At 39.4% G+C, this 19,557-nt stretch overlaps 1 protein-coding gene and 1 pseudogene across 1 annotated transcript in view; one reads left to right on the top strand and one right to left on the bottom strand.

The window, feature by feature from the left end:
• The window catches only part of ADAM32 (ADAM metallopeptidase domain 32), a 111,680-nt gene that overhangs the window by 17,416 nt on the left and 74,707 nt on the right, over window positions 1-19,557 (bottom strand). The window contains exons 15-18 of the mRNA XM_014536884.1: window positions 15,278-15,383; window positions 13,437-13,620; window positions 10,958-11,041; window positions 1,215-1,308 (exon numbers count right to left, since the gene is read on the bottom strand). Of these exons, the coding sequence (XP_014392370.1) occupies window positions 1,215-1,308; window positions 10,958-11,041; window positions 13,437-13,620; window positions 15,278-15,383 (468 nt within the window). The remainder of the gene's footprint in view (window positions 1-1,214; window positions 1,309-10,957; window positions 11,042-13,436; window positions 13,621-15,277; window positions 15,384-19,557) is intronic.
• On the top strand, window positions 3,877-5,987 carry LOC102246878 (annotated as a pseudogene).

Genomic DNA, 19,557 nt, shown 5'->3' with positions numbered 1-19,557 from the left:
TGGCTGCCGGCCGCCATCTTGGCTGACAGTTAATTTGCATAAGGATATGCTGATTAGCCAATGGGAAGGGTAGCGGTCGTACACCAATACCATGTTTCTCTTTTATTAGTGTAGATAGATATGCATTACCTATGGACAATAGGGTAGTGAAGGCTTGGGATGGAATGGAAATCAGGTGGAGGGGGGCAATGGGGTAAAAGGGGGGTGACATCTGTAACAATATCAACAATCAAGATTTTTTTAAATGAATAGAAACCAAGTTCCAGAAAGTTGCAACGTATTCTATATTATACAACAGCTACATAAAAATCCCACTATCACACCATTAAGTGGGGCCCAAAAACTTCAATAACGCATAATGTGGTATGGTGTAATCGCAAGGTTATCCGATAAATATGCATTGTTACCAGGTGCGTTATCACTGAATTTCACTATATTTGTGCATTTCCTATTTTTCTTTATTAGACTGTTGACTTTTTGACATTAAGGATCTGTTTTTATATATGGAGCCATTGCTGCAACAATGGCACTGGCATAAAAATCAGACTTGATTCCTAATCCTTATTCTACAACTAGTTAGCACTGGGTATGGTACCTGAAACATATTATTTAAACTCCACGAGGAGAGAGACTTGATTTAACTTGCTGTACATCCCTTATGCCATATGACCAGCACCAAACAAATATTTATTAGTTCAATAAATATTTGCCAAATCAATGCATGAATAACGGAAACTAAAGTCCTGGTGAACAAATACAACACTGTGCTAGCATCCCTCTGGGATCTCTACAGCAGCAAGTTGTTGGTTTTTCTCATTTAAACTGTAAACTTCTTCAGAGTAAAAATTATCTTCAATTTATTTTATTTCTTCTATAATGAACACAAAGTAACAGAGTGTGTATAGCTGAGATCACAGAATCAATTATAAAGGAGGAAATATTGAAATATAGTCTTAAAGGAGGAAAGTCAATATCAATCAATAAAAATTTAAAAGATACTCTCAGCTTCAATCATGATATCTGAAAGTTAATATTAGAAAAAGAGAGCAAGATTAAGAAAGCATATTTGGTTTCCATTTCTTGAAAGAAGTCTACTTACCTTTCAATTACAAATAGTCATTTCTTCCTACGTGTTAAACATCTAACTTTGTTTTTGTCATGATAAGCTATTTGAGAATTTTATTAGCTGGATTTGTAAAGAGACAGATACTTGCCTGTTATTTCTCTGTCAGCTTGTCTGGACTGCGTATTGCAATCTTGACCGGTCCAGCCACTGTCACAATGGCATTGCAACTCAGACGTGCACACCTAGGACCATTTTTTACATTTTAAATGATCATGTAAAAATATGCTCTCATAAAAGTAACATTATCAGATGGATCATCAAGCTTACTTTTGTATTTTTATCTGGTGCAATTCTATTTATTTGATTTATTTAGAGAGACAAGCCTATAAAACAAATGCTTGATTTCTTAGCCTAAATAACATGCACACACAGAGAGATACAGGCATACACATACACACATGGCATCTCAATAAAGCTATGAATTAAGGCTGTCAATATTTGCATCAAGAAAATTTAACATCTTAAAATGTTCACCTGAAATTTTAGTGTGCAATTTCAAAAACACATCCTTAAATTCCAATGAAAGATGTTTCCAGTGGTGTGCTAGAGGCCAGCTGGTACTGAAGCACAGTAACCTACATCTTGTATAAAAACTGCTAGTTGCAAGTCCTGCTATTGTTAGATAGTCCCTTGTTCTGTAAACTCCGTCATTGTAAACTCTGTCACTTTTAGATAGTCTCTTATTCTATAAAATGACTTTGTTTTTTAGTTTGAATAATAGAAAAAGATAAAAACTTAACTAACCTTGCAAGCTAGCCATCTAACGTAATAGGTGAATACTGATAATAATTCCCATATTCTCATGCCAAGTATTTGTTCATTATGTATCCAAGGTTACAAACTGTCTGCAAAAATAACTTACACAAAGCTCTTTGTAAAGTCTGCAGAAGGTCCGGAAAAAACATATTTGGGAGACAAAGAACTGGAAGCATATAAATATCCCTAACCGGTTTGGCTCAGTGGATAGAGCGTCGGCCTGCGGATTCAAGGGTCCCAGGTTCGATTCCAGTCAAGGGCATGTACTTTGGTTGCGGGCACATCCCCAGTAGGGAGGTGCGGGAGGCAGCTGATCGATGTTTCTCTCTCATAGATGTTTCTGACTCTCTATCCCTCTCCCCTCTTCTCTGTGGAAAAATCAATAAAATATATTTTAAATGAATAAATAAATAGAGTTTCCTCCATGTTTTTGGTTCAGAATTTGACAGAGATATTCTGCTCTGAACCAGCGCAATAAAAAGACTCCTAATTGGCTTGTTAAGGCGTCTCGTATCTAGCTCGCTGATTTGCGATACAACAGTACCAGTTCCCAGAGCTGATTGTGTTGAATCTCCAAGATCAGGGTCATTGTCATGTGGTAACATGAAGTATTTGCACTTACAAATGAGGACTTCACCCTCCCCCAGGAGTAGTTATTAAACATATATGAGCATAACACTGCCTTAGCCATTATCAAGTTTTGTTTGCCTTTGTTTGAATTTTAAGCAAAGGCTTTCTGTGTTACAAGAGGGACTCATATACCTAGATATAGCAAACATTAGAAACTGATGGTTTGTTATTGATAATTATTGTATCATAGCCAAACACCTTTATGGTGCCTACTATGTGAGTCTCTATTCTGAGCACTTTATACAGATTTACTCATTAAATCCTCACAACCACTCTTTGAGGTCAGAACTCTTATTATTCCAACTTTACAGATGAAGAATCTGGGGCATAGATATTTAACTTGCCAAAAGGCATCCAGATGGTAAGTGATAGAGCCAGGATTTAAACCCAAGCAGTGGGGTTTCAGAAGCCCTGCCCTTGACTACCGTGCTATGCTATTTCTCAAAACAATATAAAATATCACTCGGGTTCTAATATTTCAATTTAAGAACATGAAACTAATTTCACTGTTCCAAGGCTTAGATGTACAGGGAAAAAGTACTCTGTTCAAGTCCAATGCCCCAGCTTCTGTCATATAGCCTTCATATTGGACGGAAGAAAGGAAGGAAGGAAGGAGGAACAGAGGGAGGGAGGGAGGGAGGGAGGGAAATTAGCCCTTTAATAAATAGTCAGTACTCCAGCAGGAAGGTTGTCCATGAACTGCTGTAAAAACTTAAATCAGGGATCCCTCCCCACCTGACCTGTGAGCACCCCAAATACCTCAAGTGCTAAACCCATAATTTTTCCCACTTTGTAGCCTACTCCTTCTCTGTACACCTCATTGAGCAGAAAGGGCAAGCTCAGTAGACGAGGATTTCCCTCAGAAAATCAAGCCAGGGTACTTGGGCAAGGAAGAAAGCACAAACTTGAGCTGTAGGAAAGAAACAGGTTTTCCACCTTCTGTAAGACAAAAGAGAGGTTTCCAGCAGCCAGCGTTGTCAATTTAAGAACCAGATAAGAAATGCAAGCTTAATAATTCTGGCATAAAAGGAGCAAAAAATGTGGAGTAGGTATACCCACAAAGTGTTAGAGAAAGACCCAAACACAAGCAAGAGCAATAAAAAATATCCCACCTGAAGACAGCTAGTAAAGATTTAAGGAAGTGACTAGTACTTCAAATGTAAAAACAGCAATGCAAAATTCCAAGAAAAATGAAGAAGCAAGGAAACAATTCATCATCAAAATAATATTGCAGCAAACTCAAAAAGATGCAGAAAATTTAGCAATTTGGCTGATAAAAAGTTTAAAAGCCTGTTTTTAGGAACTCTGGAGCTACAAGAAAACAGACATACAATTCAACAAAACATGGAAATCTTCTGGACAAAATGAAAAATGTAACAGAGATAGAAATCATAAATACGAACCATAAAGAAATTGTAGAAGTGAAGAATTTAATTAATGATTTGGAAAAAAATGTAATAGAGAACATCTAAAGCACAATAAACCAATTAGAAGATAGAATTGGTATCTAGAGCTTAGGAACCAGTGTAGATAAGAAAAAAGAATAAGAGCAAAGAAAGCATATGTGATCTATGGGAAACCATCAAACATACAGATATTAGAATAATTGGAGCACTAGAAAGAGAACATAGAAAAAAGGAGGAGCAGAGAGTCTACTTAAAGAAATAATAGTTGAGAACTTCCTAAACCTGGGGAGAGACTTGGACATCCAAACTCACAAAACCAAAAGATCACCCCATTATCTCAATGCAAAATGGCCTTATTCAAGACATATTATAATGATACTCATAGATATTAAAGACAAAGAGGAAATTCTAAAAAATTGCAAAAGAAAAAACAATTGTCATCTATAAAGCAACCTCCCCCAAAGCCAGGAGAGAGTGGAATTTCATATTCAAAGTGTTGAAAGAAAAAAAGTTATCCAAGAATTCTCTATCCAGCAAACTCATCTTTCAGAAATGAAGGAGAAATAGGAACTTTCCCAGACAAACAAAAGCTGAGGAAATTCATCCCCACTAGACCTGCCTTACTAAAAGGAGTTCTTCCATCTGAAATGAAAAGACAGTAATCAGCAACATGAAAACATATAAAAATATGTAACACACTAGTAAAACTAAATACACAGATTTAGAAAATTCTAAATCTGTAATGTGATTGTGAATTAACCACTTAACAGAATACAAGTTAAAAGACTAAAAACAAATTATAGCTACTGTAATTTGCTAATAAATTCACAAATATGAAAAGAGGTAAATTGTGACATCAAAAACCAAAAGGGGCAGTCCTTCCGGCAAAAGGGCAACTCCTGCTAGTGCCGCAGAGTCCCTGCATCCCGCTGCTGCAGCCAGGGCTGATGTCTCCCCAGCCTCAGGCCCCCTAGCGTGTCCTCACTGCCCTGCAGCTGGGGCTCCGGAGGACTTGGTCAGAGGAGTTTGGCGGAGCTGAGGGAGATGTCGAAGTGTCAGGCGAGACTTTTCGCCATGAAAAATTCATTTGCAGATTGCCCGACGAGGATAAAAAGATCTTCGACTCTGTTGCCAAACTGAAAGCTGCCATTGCAGAACGTGAAGAAATTAGAGGAAAAAGTGAACTGTTTCCCCTGCTGGTTTAGACTAACCCAAGGCAAAAAGCAACTGCCGTTGACGTGGACACAAACAGGGCCCAGAATTCTGACCAGATACTTGATACCTCATCACTAGTTCCTGGCTGTTCTGCAGATCACTTCACATCATCTAAAACGACCTCACAACAACAGGGTTTTGTACATTCTTGTCACAAAGATAATGAAGAGGCTCCCCAGGTTGGGTACAAAGCGAACAAGTGCCAGCTTCCAGCAGCAGAGCCACTGTGCCTTCCTCACCCAAAGCCAGTGAGCGTCTCCCTCAGCATCGGGTGTTAGGTCAACCTGAAGATAATTCCACCAGCTCCAGCAGCCTGTGTATTGGTAGGTTACAAAGGGCCACCACTGCAGACCCAGATGAACACCACTCAGAAGAAAACAAGAGGACTGAGAACTTGACAGGCCTTCATAGTGGGACACAGAAGAAGCCTCATTACACGGAAGTGCTAGGCATGCGAGCCAAAAACTCAGTGCCCCATCACGTAAATTTAAAACCCATGTGTTACCTTCACGACAGAATGGTTCATCTAGTCATCAGCAAAGAAGAGGGTCTCCTATTTCCTCAGAGGAAAGGCTGCACAGGGATGAACAGCACCTTGATGACAGCCCAGCAGCTGGGCTTCTACCACTGCACCATATACCTACACAGCTGCTCTCCACTGAAGAATAGTTGGCAGGTCAGCAACAGCAGAAACAGAGTCATAAGGAGAGGCAAGCCAAGCTTGCAGCACAAAAATCAGCAGAAAGACTGAATGTTAAAACACAGAGCTATAATCCAGAAGGAGAGGCTTCAAGGAAATACCGAAAAGTAAAGGGATGAAGAGGACGATCAGTCCTCTGATGGTGAATTTTGAAGATGGGTATTGGGATACTCTCTTGACTTTCTAACAAGTATCAAGCTCGGTGTCAGAGGTTGAAGAAAATAATTTTATAAAGTTACACAATGATAGCTATAAAAAAAGTGTTTCAGCACATAACATTTTTTATTAATAAAATGTGCGATTTTTATTTCATTTGCCTTGCTTTAACATTTTTTATTTTTAAAGTAGTTAACTTTATTTCTTTTTTCATTGAGTTTATTGTGGTGAACTTGGTTAATAAAGTTATGTAAGTTTCAGGTGTACAATTCTATAATACATCCTCTGTATATTGTGTTGTGTGTTCACCATCCCAAGTCACGTCTCCTTCCATCACCACTCATCCCCCCTTTAGCCTCTCCTACCTCCCTTCACCCTCTTTCCCCTCAGGTGATCATCATGCTGTAGTCTGTGTCTATGAGCTGTTTTCATTTGTTTCTTTGTTCAATCCCTTATTTTATTAAGCACACATTCTTGCAAAATTAATATTACATGAAAATAAAAGGAACATGTTAGAAATGGATACAACTCCAAGAAAATCTTATATTGCTAATTACTTGTCCAGGAGCTCTGAGGCATTGTCATTATCATAGTAAATTACATAATCATCATATAATTATCTATTAGAAGCCCGTTGCACAAAGATTCGCGCAATAGGCCTTCCTTCCCCTGGCTGTTGGCATCAGTTTTCCTCCGGCACCCAGGACCCAGGCCTTTGGTCCACCACAGCGGAGAAGCCAAGCCTCTTCAGTCTTCAGTCTTCGCTCCATGCCTGCATATGCAAATTAACCGCCATCTTTGTTGGGTTAATTTGCATAGTCACTCTGATTGGCTGGTGGGCATAGAGGAGTGAAACCAATTTGCATGTTTCTCTTTTATTAGTGTAGATAATTATAATATCATATAACTATAATTATAACTAATTGAAGATCTCCTAAGAAACTACAATATGCCAGCCTTAGCTGGTTCGGCTCAGTCGGCCTGAGGACTGAAGGGTCCCGGTTCGATTCCAGTCAAGGGCACATGCCCAGGCTGTGGGCTCGATCCCCAGTAAGGGGTGTGCAAGAGGCAGCCAATCATGATTCTTTCTCATTGTTGATGTTTCTATCTCTCCCTCTCCCTCTCTGAAAACAATAAAAATGTTTTTTTTTAAAAGAAACTACATTATGATGATGATGATCAACATAATTTGATGAACAAGAATAGATCCAGAGACAAATGGGGGGGAGGGGGTAGAAAGCAACCAAAGGACTTGTATGCATGCATATTAGCATAACCAATGGACACACACTCTGGTGGGAATGGAGGGGCGGGGTCAATCAGGGAAAATGGAGACATATGTAAAACTTTAGACACTAAAATAAATAAATAAATAAATAAATAAATTTAAAAAAACTACAATATGCCAGGAGGTCATATATAATAAAAATATTTTGATTGCCTTTGTTCCTTTCTAATTTGGGCAAGACAATTTGCCTTCTTCATCTTTTGATGTCAAAAGAACTTCCTCTTGGAATATAAGCTTTCTCCAAAGTTTTTCTCCTCTACACCTACTTTATAAACCTTAGAAGTTTTTGAAAGTATCCTGAAAAGCCTATTAAAAAGTAAGAAGAGGAGCTAAAAATACTAATTCTTATCACATTTATAAAATAAAAAATTCCCCCAGGTATGCTTCAATTCAGTTACATTTATGAGTAAGAATTAGTTTCTGGCCTTTGCCTCCAAATGATGGACTCCGATAATTAGACTTTAGAGTTCTGCATGTGACTAAAGTTGCAATCCTTTGATTCTCCTCATTAAAGTACATTATACACATTTTGAACCTCTCTCTATTCGCCTTCAAGCTTTCATGCTTCTCTATTTATGTAATCTTGGAACAGTTTAATAAGACATCTATTCTGAGAAGATAACTTTCATCTTTCATGTACTGGAAAAGTTCAATATTGAATATCATGTTTAACCATACTGTATTTGCAAAAAAAAAAAAAAAAAAGACAACAAAAGGAGGTTAGTAAATGTTTAGAGCTTTTGTACAGGATTGAAGTTAACTTTCAATTAGCTTAATATGGACTGTTTTATCTATAAGACTAGAGGCCCGGTGCACAAATTCGTGCACAGTTGGGGGGGCCCTCAGGGTGGCCTGCGGAGATCGGGCCCCAGCTCGTGCCCCCAGCCTTGCAGCCCCAGTTTGCACCCCCAGCTCACAGCCCCAAAGCACCGCCTGGCACCTGCCTTGGCCTGGCGCCACCCCCTCACCTGCTCCACCATCCCACCTGTGGGGCAAATGATCAGGTCTGGCCCCCCTGCCTGGTTCACTTAGCGCTTGGGAGCTGGGCGATGGCTCCACCTCCCGCCACCACCACTGATCGCCGTCTGTGGGGCAATCGGCAGGGCCATTGGGCCCATGCTCACACTTGCCTTGGCCTGGCGCCAGCTGCTCACCTGCTCCATTATCCCGCTGTGGTCCCACTCTCATTGGGGTCCATCAGGGCCGGCAGCACCTCCACTGCTGCCTGCTGCCAGTGCTGCATCCCTGACGCCCACCATGTTCCGCGCCACCCCCTGGTGGTCAGCGCATGTCATAGCAAGCGGTCAAACTGCTGGTCGACCACCGAGGGGACAATTTGCATATTAGGCTTTTATTATATAGGATGTTTTATGTAAACTCATGGTAGTAACCAGGAAACAAAAAGCTATAGTAGATTCACAAGAGATAACGAGAGATGAATCAAAGTATGCCACCACAGAAAATCATCAGTTCACAAAAGTAGAAAGAAAAAAGAAAAAAAACACTAGGGAACTAAAAAACAGCCAGAAAGCAATTAAAGACATGGCATTATCAATAGTATTAATGAGAGTAATTAACCAATAAAAACACAGAGTGGATGGATATAGTAAGTTCATAAAAAAATAAGACCTGCCCTAGCAGGTTTGGCTCAATGGACAGAGCGTTGGCCTGTGGACTGAAGGGTCCCAGGTTTGATTCTGGTCAAGGGCACATGTCTGGGTTGAGGGCTTGATAACCAGAAGGAGATGTACAGGAGGCAGTCCATCAATGATTCTCTCTCATCACTCATGTTTCTATCTCTCTCTCCCTCTCCCTTCCTCTCTGAAATCAATAAAAATATTTTTTTTAAAAAAGCAAGACCTAACTAAATTCTGCCTTCAAGAGATTGACTTGTTTTAAGAACACACATAGGTTCAAAATAGAGATTAAAATATATTCCATGAAAGCAGCAACTAAAAGAAAGATGGGGTAGCTATCTACATATATAAAAAGCCAGAGACCATGACAACCGACAACCAGTTGCTATGATGCCCACTGTGGCCTGATAGAGGGGTGGGGCCCGCCAGCCAACCTCTCACAGCCCCTCCCCCCAGTCGGCCTGCTCCTGATTGGACTCTCCAACCCCAATCAAGGGCGGGGCTAGCTGGCCAAACCACCCACACACCCCCGCCCTTTCCCCAGCCAGCCCCACCCCCAATCAGCCTGCCCAGCCACCTATGGGCCTGCCCCACCATAATAGGCCCACAGCCCCTCCCCCCAGCTGGCCCCACCCCTGATCGCACTCCCACCCCAATAGGGGGCCAACCTCCTGCAGCCCCTCCCCTGGCCATCCCTGCCCCCTATGTGCCCCCACCACCCTGATTGGCCTGCAGCCCCTCCCCTTGGCTAGCCACCCCTGATCACCCCCCACCCCAGTGGGGAGCAGGGCTGGCCGGCCAACCTCCTGAAGCCCCTCCCCCTGGCCACCCACTCCTGATCACACCCCACCTCAATAGGGGGCAGGGCTGGCTGGCCAACCTCCTGCAGCCCCTCCCCGTGGCCATCCCTGCCCTGACCACCACCCCCCAGTAGGGGGCAGCCCCACCCTTGGCTGGCCCCTCCCCCAATAGACCCCCACAACCCTGATCGGCCCACAGCCCCTTCCCCTGGCTGGCCCCGCCCCAATGGGCCACCACCACCCTGATCAGCCTGCAGCCCCTTCCCCTGGCCAGCCCCACCCCTCATCACCCTCCCACCCTAATAGGGGGCAGGGCCATCTTGCCAACCACTCATGGCCCCTCCCCCAGGCCACTGGCCCCCAATTGGCCCCCAACCCCAATCGGTGGTGGGGTACGCCAGCCAATCACCCACAGGCCCTCCCCCCAGCCGGCCAGGCCCTGATCGGGTCCCAATAGGGGCGGGCCAGCCAGCCAACCTCCCACTATCTCCTCCTCCCAACAGGCCCAGCCCTGATCTGCCCCAATTGGGGCTGGCCTGGCTGGACCCCACCTGTGCATGAATTTGTGCACTGGGCCTCTAGTCCTTATATAAGACAAAATAGACTTTAACCCAAATAGTAAAAAGACAAAACAAAGGTCATTATATAATGATAAAGGGTCAACACTTTTAAAAGACATAACAATCATAATATACACACTCAACTCTGGAGCACCTAATATATTAAGCAAATACTAACAGGTCTGAAAGAAGAAATTGAGAGCAATACAATAAAAGTGGGACACTTCAATACACCACTTTCAACAATAGATATATAACCAGAAAAAAAATCACAAGGAAATGTGATGAGACTAATTGAACTAGGTATGGAACTAAACCCAGATAAGGCCCCCTGGATATGTGACTGAATCCAGTTAGGACCTCTGTATTAACTTCTAAAATTCTGGTGGGCTCGTGCAGAAAACTACTTCTCTTGTGGCTGCCCAAGACAAGCCTGTAAGTTTTCTTGGTGATTAAACCTGCCACCTACCAATTGGAATGGTCTGCCTTTTTCTTCAGTCTCTCCCTGCCTTCCACATAGGGGGCCCAGTTTCAGGTTATACACATAAAGCTCTGCAGGAGGTTGCAACCCAACACTAGCATGTAGTAGGAACCCAATAAATGTTGAATTAATGAGTGATGCTGAAAAGTGCCCAAGATTAATGTGATTTGGGGAAACATATATTAATCACATGCTTACTTACTCCATGTCCACTGCACTTTGCTGAACAATTAAGGGAATCCTTCTTAAGAAACCTTGATTCTACACATTGACGATTTATACAAACCTAATGAAAAAAAATTTCCAAGTCAAAGAATTTCAGCTATCTTCACATTTTAATCATTAATTTTATAACGTAAGATCATAACCATTCACTGCAACAAATATCCATTTAAGTAGTTTTTGCTATACCCCACAAATTTTTATGTTTCATTTTCATTTAATTCAAAATAATTTTCAATTTCTCTTGAGATTCCTCCTTTCAGAATGCATTGCTTAATCTCCAAGTTTTGTGAGATTTTTCAGGTAACTCCAATGTAAACTATACACTTTGGGTGATAGTGATATGTCAGTGTAGGTTCATCAATTGTAACAAATGTACCAACAATGTTTTATTATATAGGACTTATAGTATCATTAAAGGTTACCTGGTAAAATTTGTTTCCAGACATTATCACTAAGAAAAAGTATCCATGTTATGGGAAAGATTCTATTCTTACTAAATTGCCAACTGAATAATATCAAATCATCTGTTGATTTATTTTTTTTTCCCTTTTAGAAACATATTTTTATTTTTTAAAAATAATTTCACAAATCATTTTGTAGCTCTATTCTGCAAAGGGAATTATGATAACATTTTAATTCTTTAACTTATTTTTATTGTTGATACTCATTTTAATTCTTATTTTTATTGTTGACACTATTATAGCTATCCCCATCCTCTGACCCCTTCCCTCTGGCCATCACCACACGCTGTTGTCTGAATCTATGGGTTATGCATTTATGTTCTTTGGCTAATCCCTTTACCTTCTTTCATCCAGTCCCCCTTTCCCCCTCTCACAGCTGTCAGTCTGTTCCATGTATCCATATCTCTGTTTCTCTTTTGTTCACATAGATTCCACATATAAGTGAGATCATATGGTATGGGCACTTGGACTGTTTCCAAATCTTATCTGTTATAAACTGCACTGCTATGAACATAGGGGTGCATATATTCCTTCTGATTAGTGTTTCTGGCTTCTTAGGATGTATTCCTAGAAGTGGGATCACCAAATCAAATGGTAGTTTCATTTTTAATTTTCTGAGTTGCAGAAGTATAATGATAAAATCTGGACTCCCTCCCCCCCTTTATAGGGCGCACAACCCCGTTAGAACTTTCTATAAGTGCACATCAGTATATGAGTGGATAAAAAAAGGTGGTACATTTACATAATAGAATACTATGCAACTGTAAAACAGAAGGAACTCTTACCTTTGCAACAGCATGAATGGACCTGGAGATTATTATTCTAAGTGAAATAAGCCAGTCAAAGAAAGATGAATACCATACGCTCTCACTTATATGTGGAATCTAATAAAAAAAATAAACTGACGAACAAAATAAAAGCAGAAGCATGGAGACTTATTTTATTTTTACTTGTTTTGGCTCCATGGCCTAAATATATCTACTGAACCCCCAGGCATAGCCCTCCTTTGAGGAGACAATCGTGGCTCCTAGGCATGAAGAAGCAGCCGGCAAAGATCTGGTCAGGAATAAAATGAAACTTTGCAGTAAATTTATTCCCTCTATGTTTTCTCCATATTTGTGTCAGCCTCAGAAATAATGACTTATAATAACAATAAATAACAATAGCCAACCTGAATTTAACTCTTACAATGTGTTGAACATTGAGCTAATCACTTTATACTGTTATCTAATTTCATCTTCTCATTAACCCCACAGAGTAAAAGCTATTATTATCCCCACTTTACATGTAATTGTGGTATCTCACACTGGTTAGGTAACTAGCAAAATGTCAAAACATAAGAGGTGAATAGCTGATTCTATGCAGTCTGAAAATTAACTTGTGATCTTATCTACTGGGCCACAAAGAGACACATATTACCCAGTTTTACTTTTATTACTTTTCCACATACTACTTTTTACAAGAAGAAAAGTGAATTTCCATGCTAGAGAGTACTTAACTACAGTGTATTTCCAAGATCTCTCCCCTAGTCCTAAAATAGTTGGTAGTTTCCTTGTTCACAACATTGAAATTCTGAAAAGGATCAAACTGTTCCATTTCCCTCTTAATATCTGAAGCCTTACTGAAGCTTATTTTCTCTTTCTCTAAATATTTAAGTTTATATAGCACTACAAATGAATTTAAAATTTAATACTGAAAATATGTGTTAAAGAAATAAATTTAAGCCGAAACCGGTTTGGCTCAGTGGATAGAGCCTCGGCCTGCGGACTGAAGGGTCCCGGGTTCGATTCCGGTCAAGGGCATGTACCCGGGTTGCGGGCACATCCCCAGTGGGAGATGTGCAGGAGGCAGCTGATCGATGTTTCTCTCTCATCGATGTTTCTAACTCTCTATCTCTCTCCCTTCCTCTCTGTAAAAAATCAATAAAAAATATATTTAAAAAAAAAAAAGAAATAAATTTAATTTAACTTTAAAAATAAATTTTAAATCACTTACTCTCTCAGAATCACATTCAGAGCCATCATTGACCACCAGTGGATCTACACTTGAGCCATGGAGACTGTAGTCTAAAGTTATACATATAACATTTCGTACATAAGCATAAAGCACAGCAACATTTCTTTGAATGTAAGGAGTTAGAGTAGGGTAGGTACAAATTAATCTTCCACATATAAGATTCCTACAAATATAATAAAATTATATTATTATTACATATTAGGCATTTATTGAAAATGCTTCAGATTTGCTTTATAAGAAAAAAATTTAAAAATACATGGTTCGTAATATATGGCAATATGTCTAGGGAAAATGTAATACTTTAACACTAACATTTAAAGTAAAAAAGTATAAAGCTGCTGATACAAGATTATCTTTCAATGCTACTTATGGCCTTTTATTCACTGTGCAGATTTATATCTTATTGTCAAATAATCAATTCATGCAAGCACTTTATAGGATCTAATGGTAAACAAATTAGACCCATACCCTTATCATCTAATACTAAATGTGATGTTTTGTTGAGTTGTTCACCTGAAACCTGAATGGTTTGGTGGACCAGTTTCATCCCAATAAATTCAATTTTTAAAAAGGATAATTGTTTTTCTAAAAAAAAGTTCTACAAATGAAATAAAGAAATTCTTACAGATATTTAAGATGAGGACACATTATAATTTAGCAGTCAGGAAAACTTCAAAGAGAACAGGCCATCTGAGTCAAAGCTTACAAGTTAGTAGGATTTTAACAGAGTAAGGCATTTCTAAACAAAAGTAAAAGCATAAGCAAATCAAGGAAATATAAAACTACATGATATATTTACCTGCCTACAAATTCCATGAGCACAAGGGCCATGTGTCATTTTCTAACTAGTATCTAGCCCAGTGTCCAGCACATAGGTTATTAATAAATGTTTATTAAAACAAATTCATGACCAATATATCAAAGAGCTGGCTCTTCAGATACAGGAAAAGATTAACTTTATTTTATTAATGTATCTCTACTGTTGAAATACAAATGTCCCCCTTTTTCCCCATTGAACCTTTCCACCTTGCACCTGCACCCCCCCCACCCCCAAGGCCTTCACCGCACTACTGTCTATATGTTCATGGGTTATACATATATATATGCATATACATGATCTCATCATACATAGGATCTAATGAACAAAATAAGCTGATGAACAAAATAGGTCCAGAGACACAGAAGCATGGAACAGATTGACGAATCTCAGATGGAAGAGGGGTTGGGTGGGTGGGAAGAGATTAACCAAAAAATGAACCTCATTTTAAAGACACTGGGCAGTCTTCAGCTTGGGCAAGCAATCAAATGAATGAGAACAGTATTTTTATAAAGGAAAATGAGCAGGTTCAGAAAGGAAAGGTGCAATAGACATTATTAGTTTCAACTACTATTGGACTTAGAAGCCTAATGGTCATCTACATGTGCTTACAACTAGATGTAAATTTAAGCCTGTAGCACAAGAAAGATGTCAGAGCAAAGATTTTGATCTGAGATTCACTCCCATACACATGTCATACTTGGAACCACTGGCATGAATAACACATAGGAAGAAAAACTAGTCCTGGCCAGTGTGGCTCAGTTGGTTAGAGCATCATCCTCTACACAAAAAGGCTGTGGGTTCGATTCCTGGTCAGGGCACATTCCCAGTTTGTGGGTTCAATCCCCAATCGAGGCATGTACGGAGGCAACTGATCAATGTTTCTCTCTCGCATCAATGTTTATCTCCCTCTTCCTCTCTCTCCCAAAAATCAATTTAAAAAAAAACAACTAAAGATAGAATCTTATAGAACAAAATTATATTTAGTATTTGCATAGCATACCTCCATTGGCAGAATTTATATTGGCCTCTTTCCTTACCGCAGTTCCCAAACCTATCAAGTTGAGATTGTATTTCTTCATAGCAGGCAAATGGAGCATTTTTTGAACCTGTCAAAGTTTAAAATGTATTTGGATTAAAACTCCCTTTCTTTTTCATCTTCTTCATTGCCTCAGATATTATATCTCCTTTTCCTTTATTATTTAATTAAAAATGTTCCCAATGAGGTTGTTGAAAAATAGAAAAATTAAAGTGAAAGGACAATGGTCATGTTATTCCTCCTTTCACTTCATTTTCTGTTCTTTTCATCACAAAAGATATGAGGCGTAAGAAGAATCACAGAAGTGTAAACTATGAGAGGGCTCTGTGAAAGAGAGCAATAAAAAGATAACACAAGAAAATTATACTTGTTCTCCTAGATTCTGAGTAGGAACTCATAAAAAGCCAGGTCTATAATGTAATCTCATTAAATAAACCTCATTGTATCTTCAAGAAGTCTTTTAAAAAGGACCAAAATTGCCAATCTTTATATATAACTATTTTTTACTTTGTTACTATATTAGTTTTTTATTGCTTTGCAAAAGACTACCAAAATATTGGCAGCTTACACCCTCTTATAATGTCAGTTTTTAGAAGTCAGAAGTCCATCAAGGCAGAAGTGATCTCTCTACCCAGGGTCTCACTAGAAGTTACTGGCTGAGGCTGAAGTCTTCCTGTGAGCTCACTGATTATTGGTGGAATTCGGGGGGGGCGGGGTTGCAGTCATAGCTTCATTTTCTTACGATCTGCCAAGGATTGATTTTGGCTCCTAGGAATTGCCCCCATGTCCTAGTCACATGGCCCTTCAAAACATGGCAGCTTAGCCCGGCCAGCATTGCTCAGTGGTTGAGCATCAACCTATGAACCAGGAGTTCATGGTTCAATTCCCAGTCAAGGCACATGCCCGGGTAGTGGGCTCAATCCCCAGTGTGGGGCATACAGGAGGCATCTGATCAATGATTCTCTCTCATCATTGATGTTTCTATCTCTCTCTACCTTTCCCTTCCTCTTTGAAATCAATTTAAAAAAATATATAACACAACCATGGGAGCTTATTTATTCTAAGCCAGCAAGAGAATCTTTCTGACATCTCCCATCTTTTAAGGGCTCACATAATTAGGTCAGACCCACTCACAATGATCTCAATTCATTCAAAGTTAACTGATGGTGGACCTTAAACACACCTTCAAAATTCCTTTCTCACTATATAACCTAATAACAAGAATGATATCCCATCATATGTTTACTGGTTCTGCCCAAACTCAAACGGCACTATCCAAAGCATGTACAACAGGAGAGTCTGGGGGCCATTTTAGAATTCTGCACAGCCCAGTTACCTACTCTAAAATGAGTCTTACTAAGCCTAACTGCTTCATCCACAAAAGCAGATAACAGTATCTACCTCAGTAGATTGTTATGAGAATTAAGATGATGTTTATTTAGTCACTGTTAGTTCTCAACTATTCCTTCTCTATATTTTTAAGATCAAGAAGGTTTCTCCTGTTTACCTGCCCCTTCCATGATTTACATTTTCCCCACTATTTTTTTTAATTTTTTATCTTCTAATTCAATATCTTTCCACCATTTTTAAATATTGGTCTACTGTGTATATACCATAAAGACAGGCAATGTTATTTTTTAGAATTCACAATCTATATATATAAAAGCCTAAGCGTCCATTACGACGGAACCACTGGTTGCTTTGACGCGCACTGAGCAGGCAGGCAGGCGAGCGATTAGGAGAGAATGGTCCTGGATTGCGAGAGGGATGTCCAAGGGGTCCTGGATTGTGAGAGGGTACAGGCCAGGCTGAGGGATCCCCTCCCCCATGCACAAATTTCATGCACCAGGCCTCTATTGTTTAATAAGTTCAATTGTGACTTTGAGATACCAGGTTAGGAATGCCAATGCAGGAATTGTTAAACATCATGATAATATCCAGGGAAATTCAGAAACTGGATAATTCAGCCCAGTTTGGAGAGAGACTATACAAGAATATGTTAGTCACAGAGAAGTCAATGAATTCTGTTAAAAGTGATGTTTTTCATCTGGTCCAATTCTTATTAGTCCATCTATTACATCTAAATGTACCAATGAGCCATATTATTAACTTCCCCCTTGAACGCTTCTTATTAGTTAAAGACTTTCTCTCAGATCAGTCTGGGTTTTCCAGGATGAGATGAAAACACTAAAAGGGCAGCACTTTGCAAATGTGAAATCACATGTCAAATATTCCCTTAAGTCCACCATACTGACCAAGTCTACTGAGTAAAAAATTTGCCCTCTGATATTCCAAATAATATAATTAGATTCCCTTATCCTATCAAAGAATATGAGGTACAATAAAATACTGAACATAACCTAATATCTGATTCACCTCATCTCATGACTAACAGGCATTTACAATTGAACATATCCTAAAACCAAATTCAGTTTTACCCCTAGACTTCCTTGTTTCAGTTTATGGAACCATTTAGTAAACCAGATATTCAGGCTAACACTTAGGGATCATCCTTGATTTACTTTATCCCTCATTTCCTGCCTCCACTATGTAATCCAACTCTTATTGACATTACCTCCTAAATACAGCCTCAGCATGGCCACTTCTCTCTCACCTTCTCCATGGCCATCAAAGGTACAAACTTCATTATAAGATGACTAAATTCTGAAAATCTAATGTATAGCATTAGGTGTATTATATACTTGCAATTATATACTAGAAAGTACCTTACATACTTGAAGATTGCTAAGAGATTAAATCTTGAATATTCTCACCACACAAAAAAAGGATTGGTAATTATGTGACATGATGGAAGTATTAGCTAAATGTTATGGTGCTAATCACTTTACAATATCTGAGAATCAAATCAATACAATGTACAACTAAACTTATACAATGTTGTATGTCAATTATATCTCAATAAAGGTGGGGGTAAGAAAGACTTAAACGTTAAGACTTGAAACAATAAAACTCCTAAAAGAAAACATAAGAAAAAAGCTCTTAGACAGCAGTCCAGGCAATAATTTTTTGCATATGATACAAAAGCACAGGCAACAAAAGCAAAAATAGACAAGTGGGGCTGCATTAAACTAAAAACATTTCTCAGCAAAGGAAAGAATCAACACAGGGAAAAGAAAACATAGCATAAGAAGTAGCAAACTCTCCAACATATGCCGAAGCAATTTCTTCACCGATACAGCTCCTAGGGCAATGGAAACTAAAGAGGAAATAAAAAAATGGAACTACATCAAAATAAAAAGCTTTTGCACAGCAACAGAAACCATCAACAAAAACAACAAGAAAGCCCACTGCATAGGAGAACATATCTGCCAATGTTATCACCAATAAGGGTTTAATCTCCAATATTTACAGGGAACTTAACAACTTAACAAAAGGAAGATAAACAACCCAATCAAAAAATGGGCAATGGACCTAAATAGATACTTTTTGAAAGAAGACATAAGGAAGGCCAAGAGACATATGAAAACATGCTCAAAGTCACTAATCATCCAAGAGATGCAAATCAAAACAATGAGGTACCATCTCACACCTGTCAGAATGGCTGTCATCAACAAATCAGCAAATGACAAGTGCTGGCGAAGATGTGGAGAAAAAGGAACCCTTCTGCACTGCTGGTGGGAATGCAGACTGGTGCAGCCACTGTGGAAGACAGTATGGAGTTTCCTCAAAAAACTAAAAATGGAACTCCCATTTGACCCAGTGATCCCACTTCTAGGAATATATCCCAAGAAACCAGAAACACCAATCAGAAAGGATATATGCACCCATATGTTCATAGCAGCACAATTCACCATAGCTAAGATCTGGAAACAGCCTAAGTGCCCATCAGTAGATGAATGGATTAGAAAACTGTGGTACATCTACACGATGGAATACTATGCTGCTGTAAAAAAGAAGGAACTCTTACAATTTGCAACGGCATGGATGGAGCTGGAGAGCATTATGCTAAGTGAAACAAGCCAGTCAATGAAGGAAAAATACCACATGATCTCACTCATTCATGGATAATAAAGACCATTACAAACTTTTGAACAATAATAGATACAGAGGCAGAGCTGCCTCAAACTGATTGTCAAACTGCAGTGGGAAGGCCAGAGAGGGTTGGGGGGCAGAAGGGAGGGGAGTAAGAGATCAACCGAAGGACTTGTATGCATGCATATAAGCATAACTAATGGACATAAGACACTGGGGGGTAAGGGAGGGCAGGGGATTGTCAAGGGCAG

The sequence above is a fragment of the Myotis brandtii genome, unplaced genomic scaffold (assembly GCF_000412655.1).
Source record: "Myotis brandtii unplaced genomic scaffold, ASM41265v1 scaffold103, whole genome shotgun sequence".
Classification (NCBI taxonomy): Eukaryota; Metazoa; Chordata; class Mammalia; order Chiroptera; family Vespertilionidae; genus Myotis; species Myotis brandtii.
This window is presented reverse-complemented; position numbering and strand designations above follow the sequence as displayed.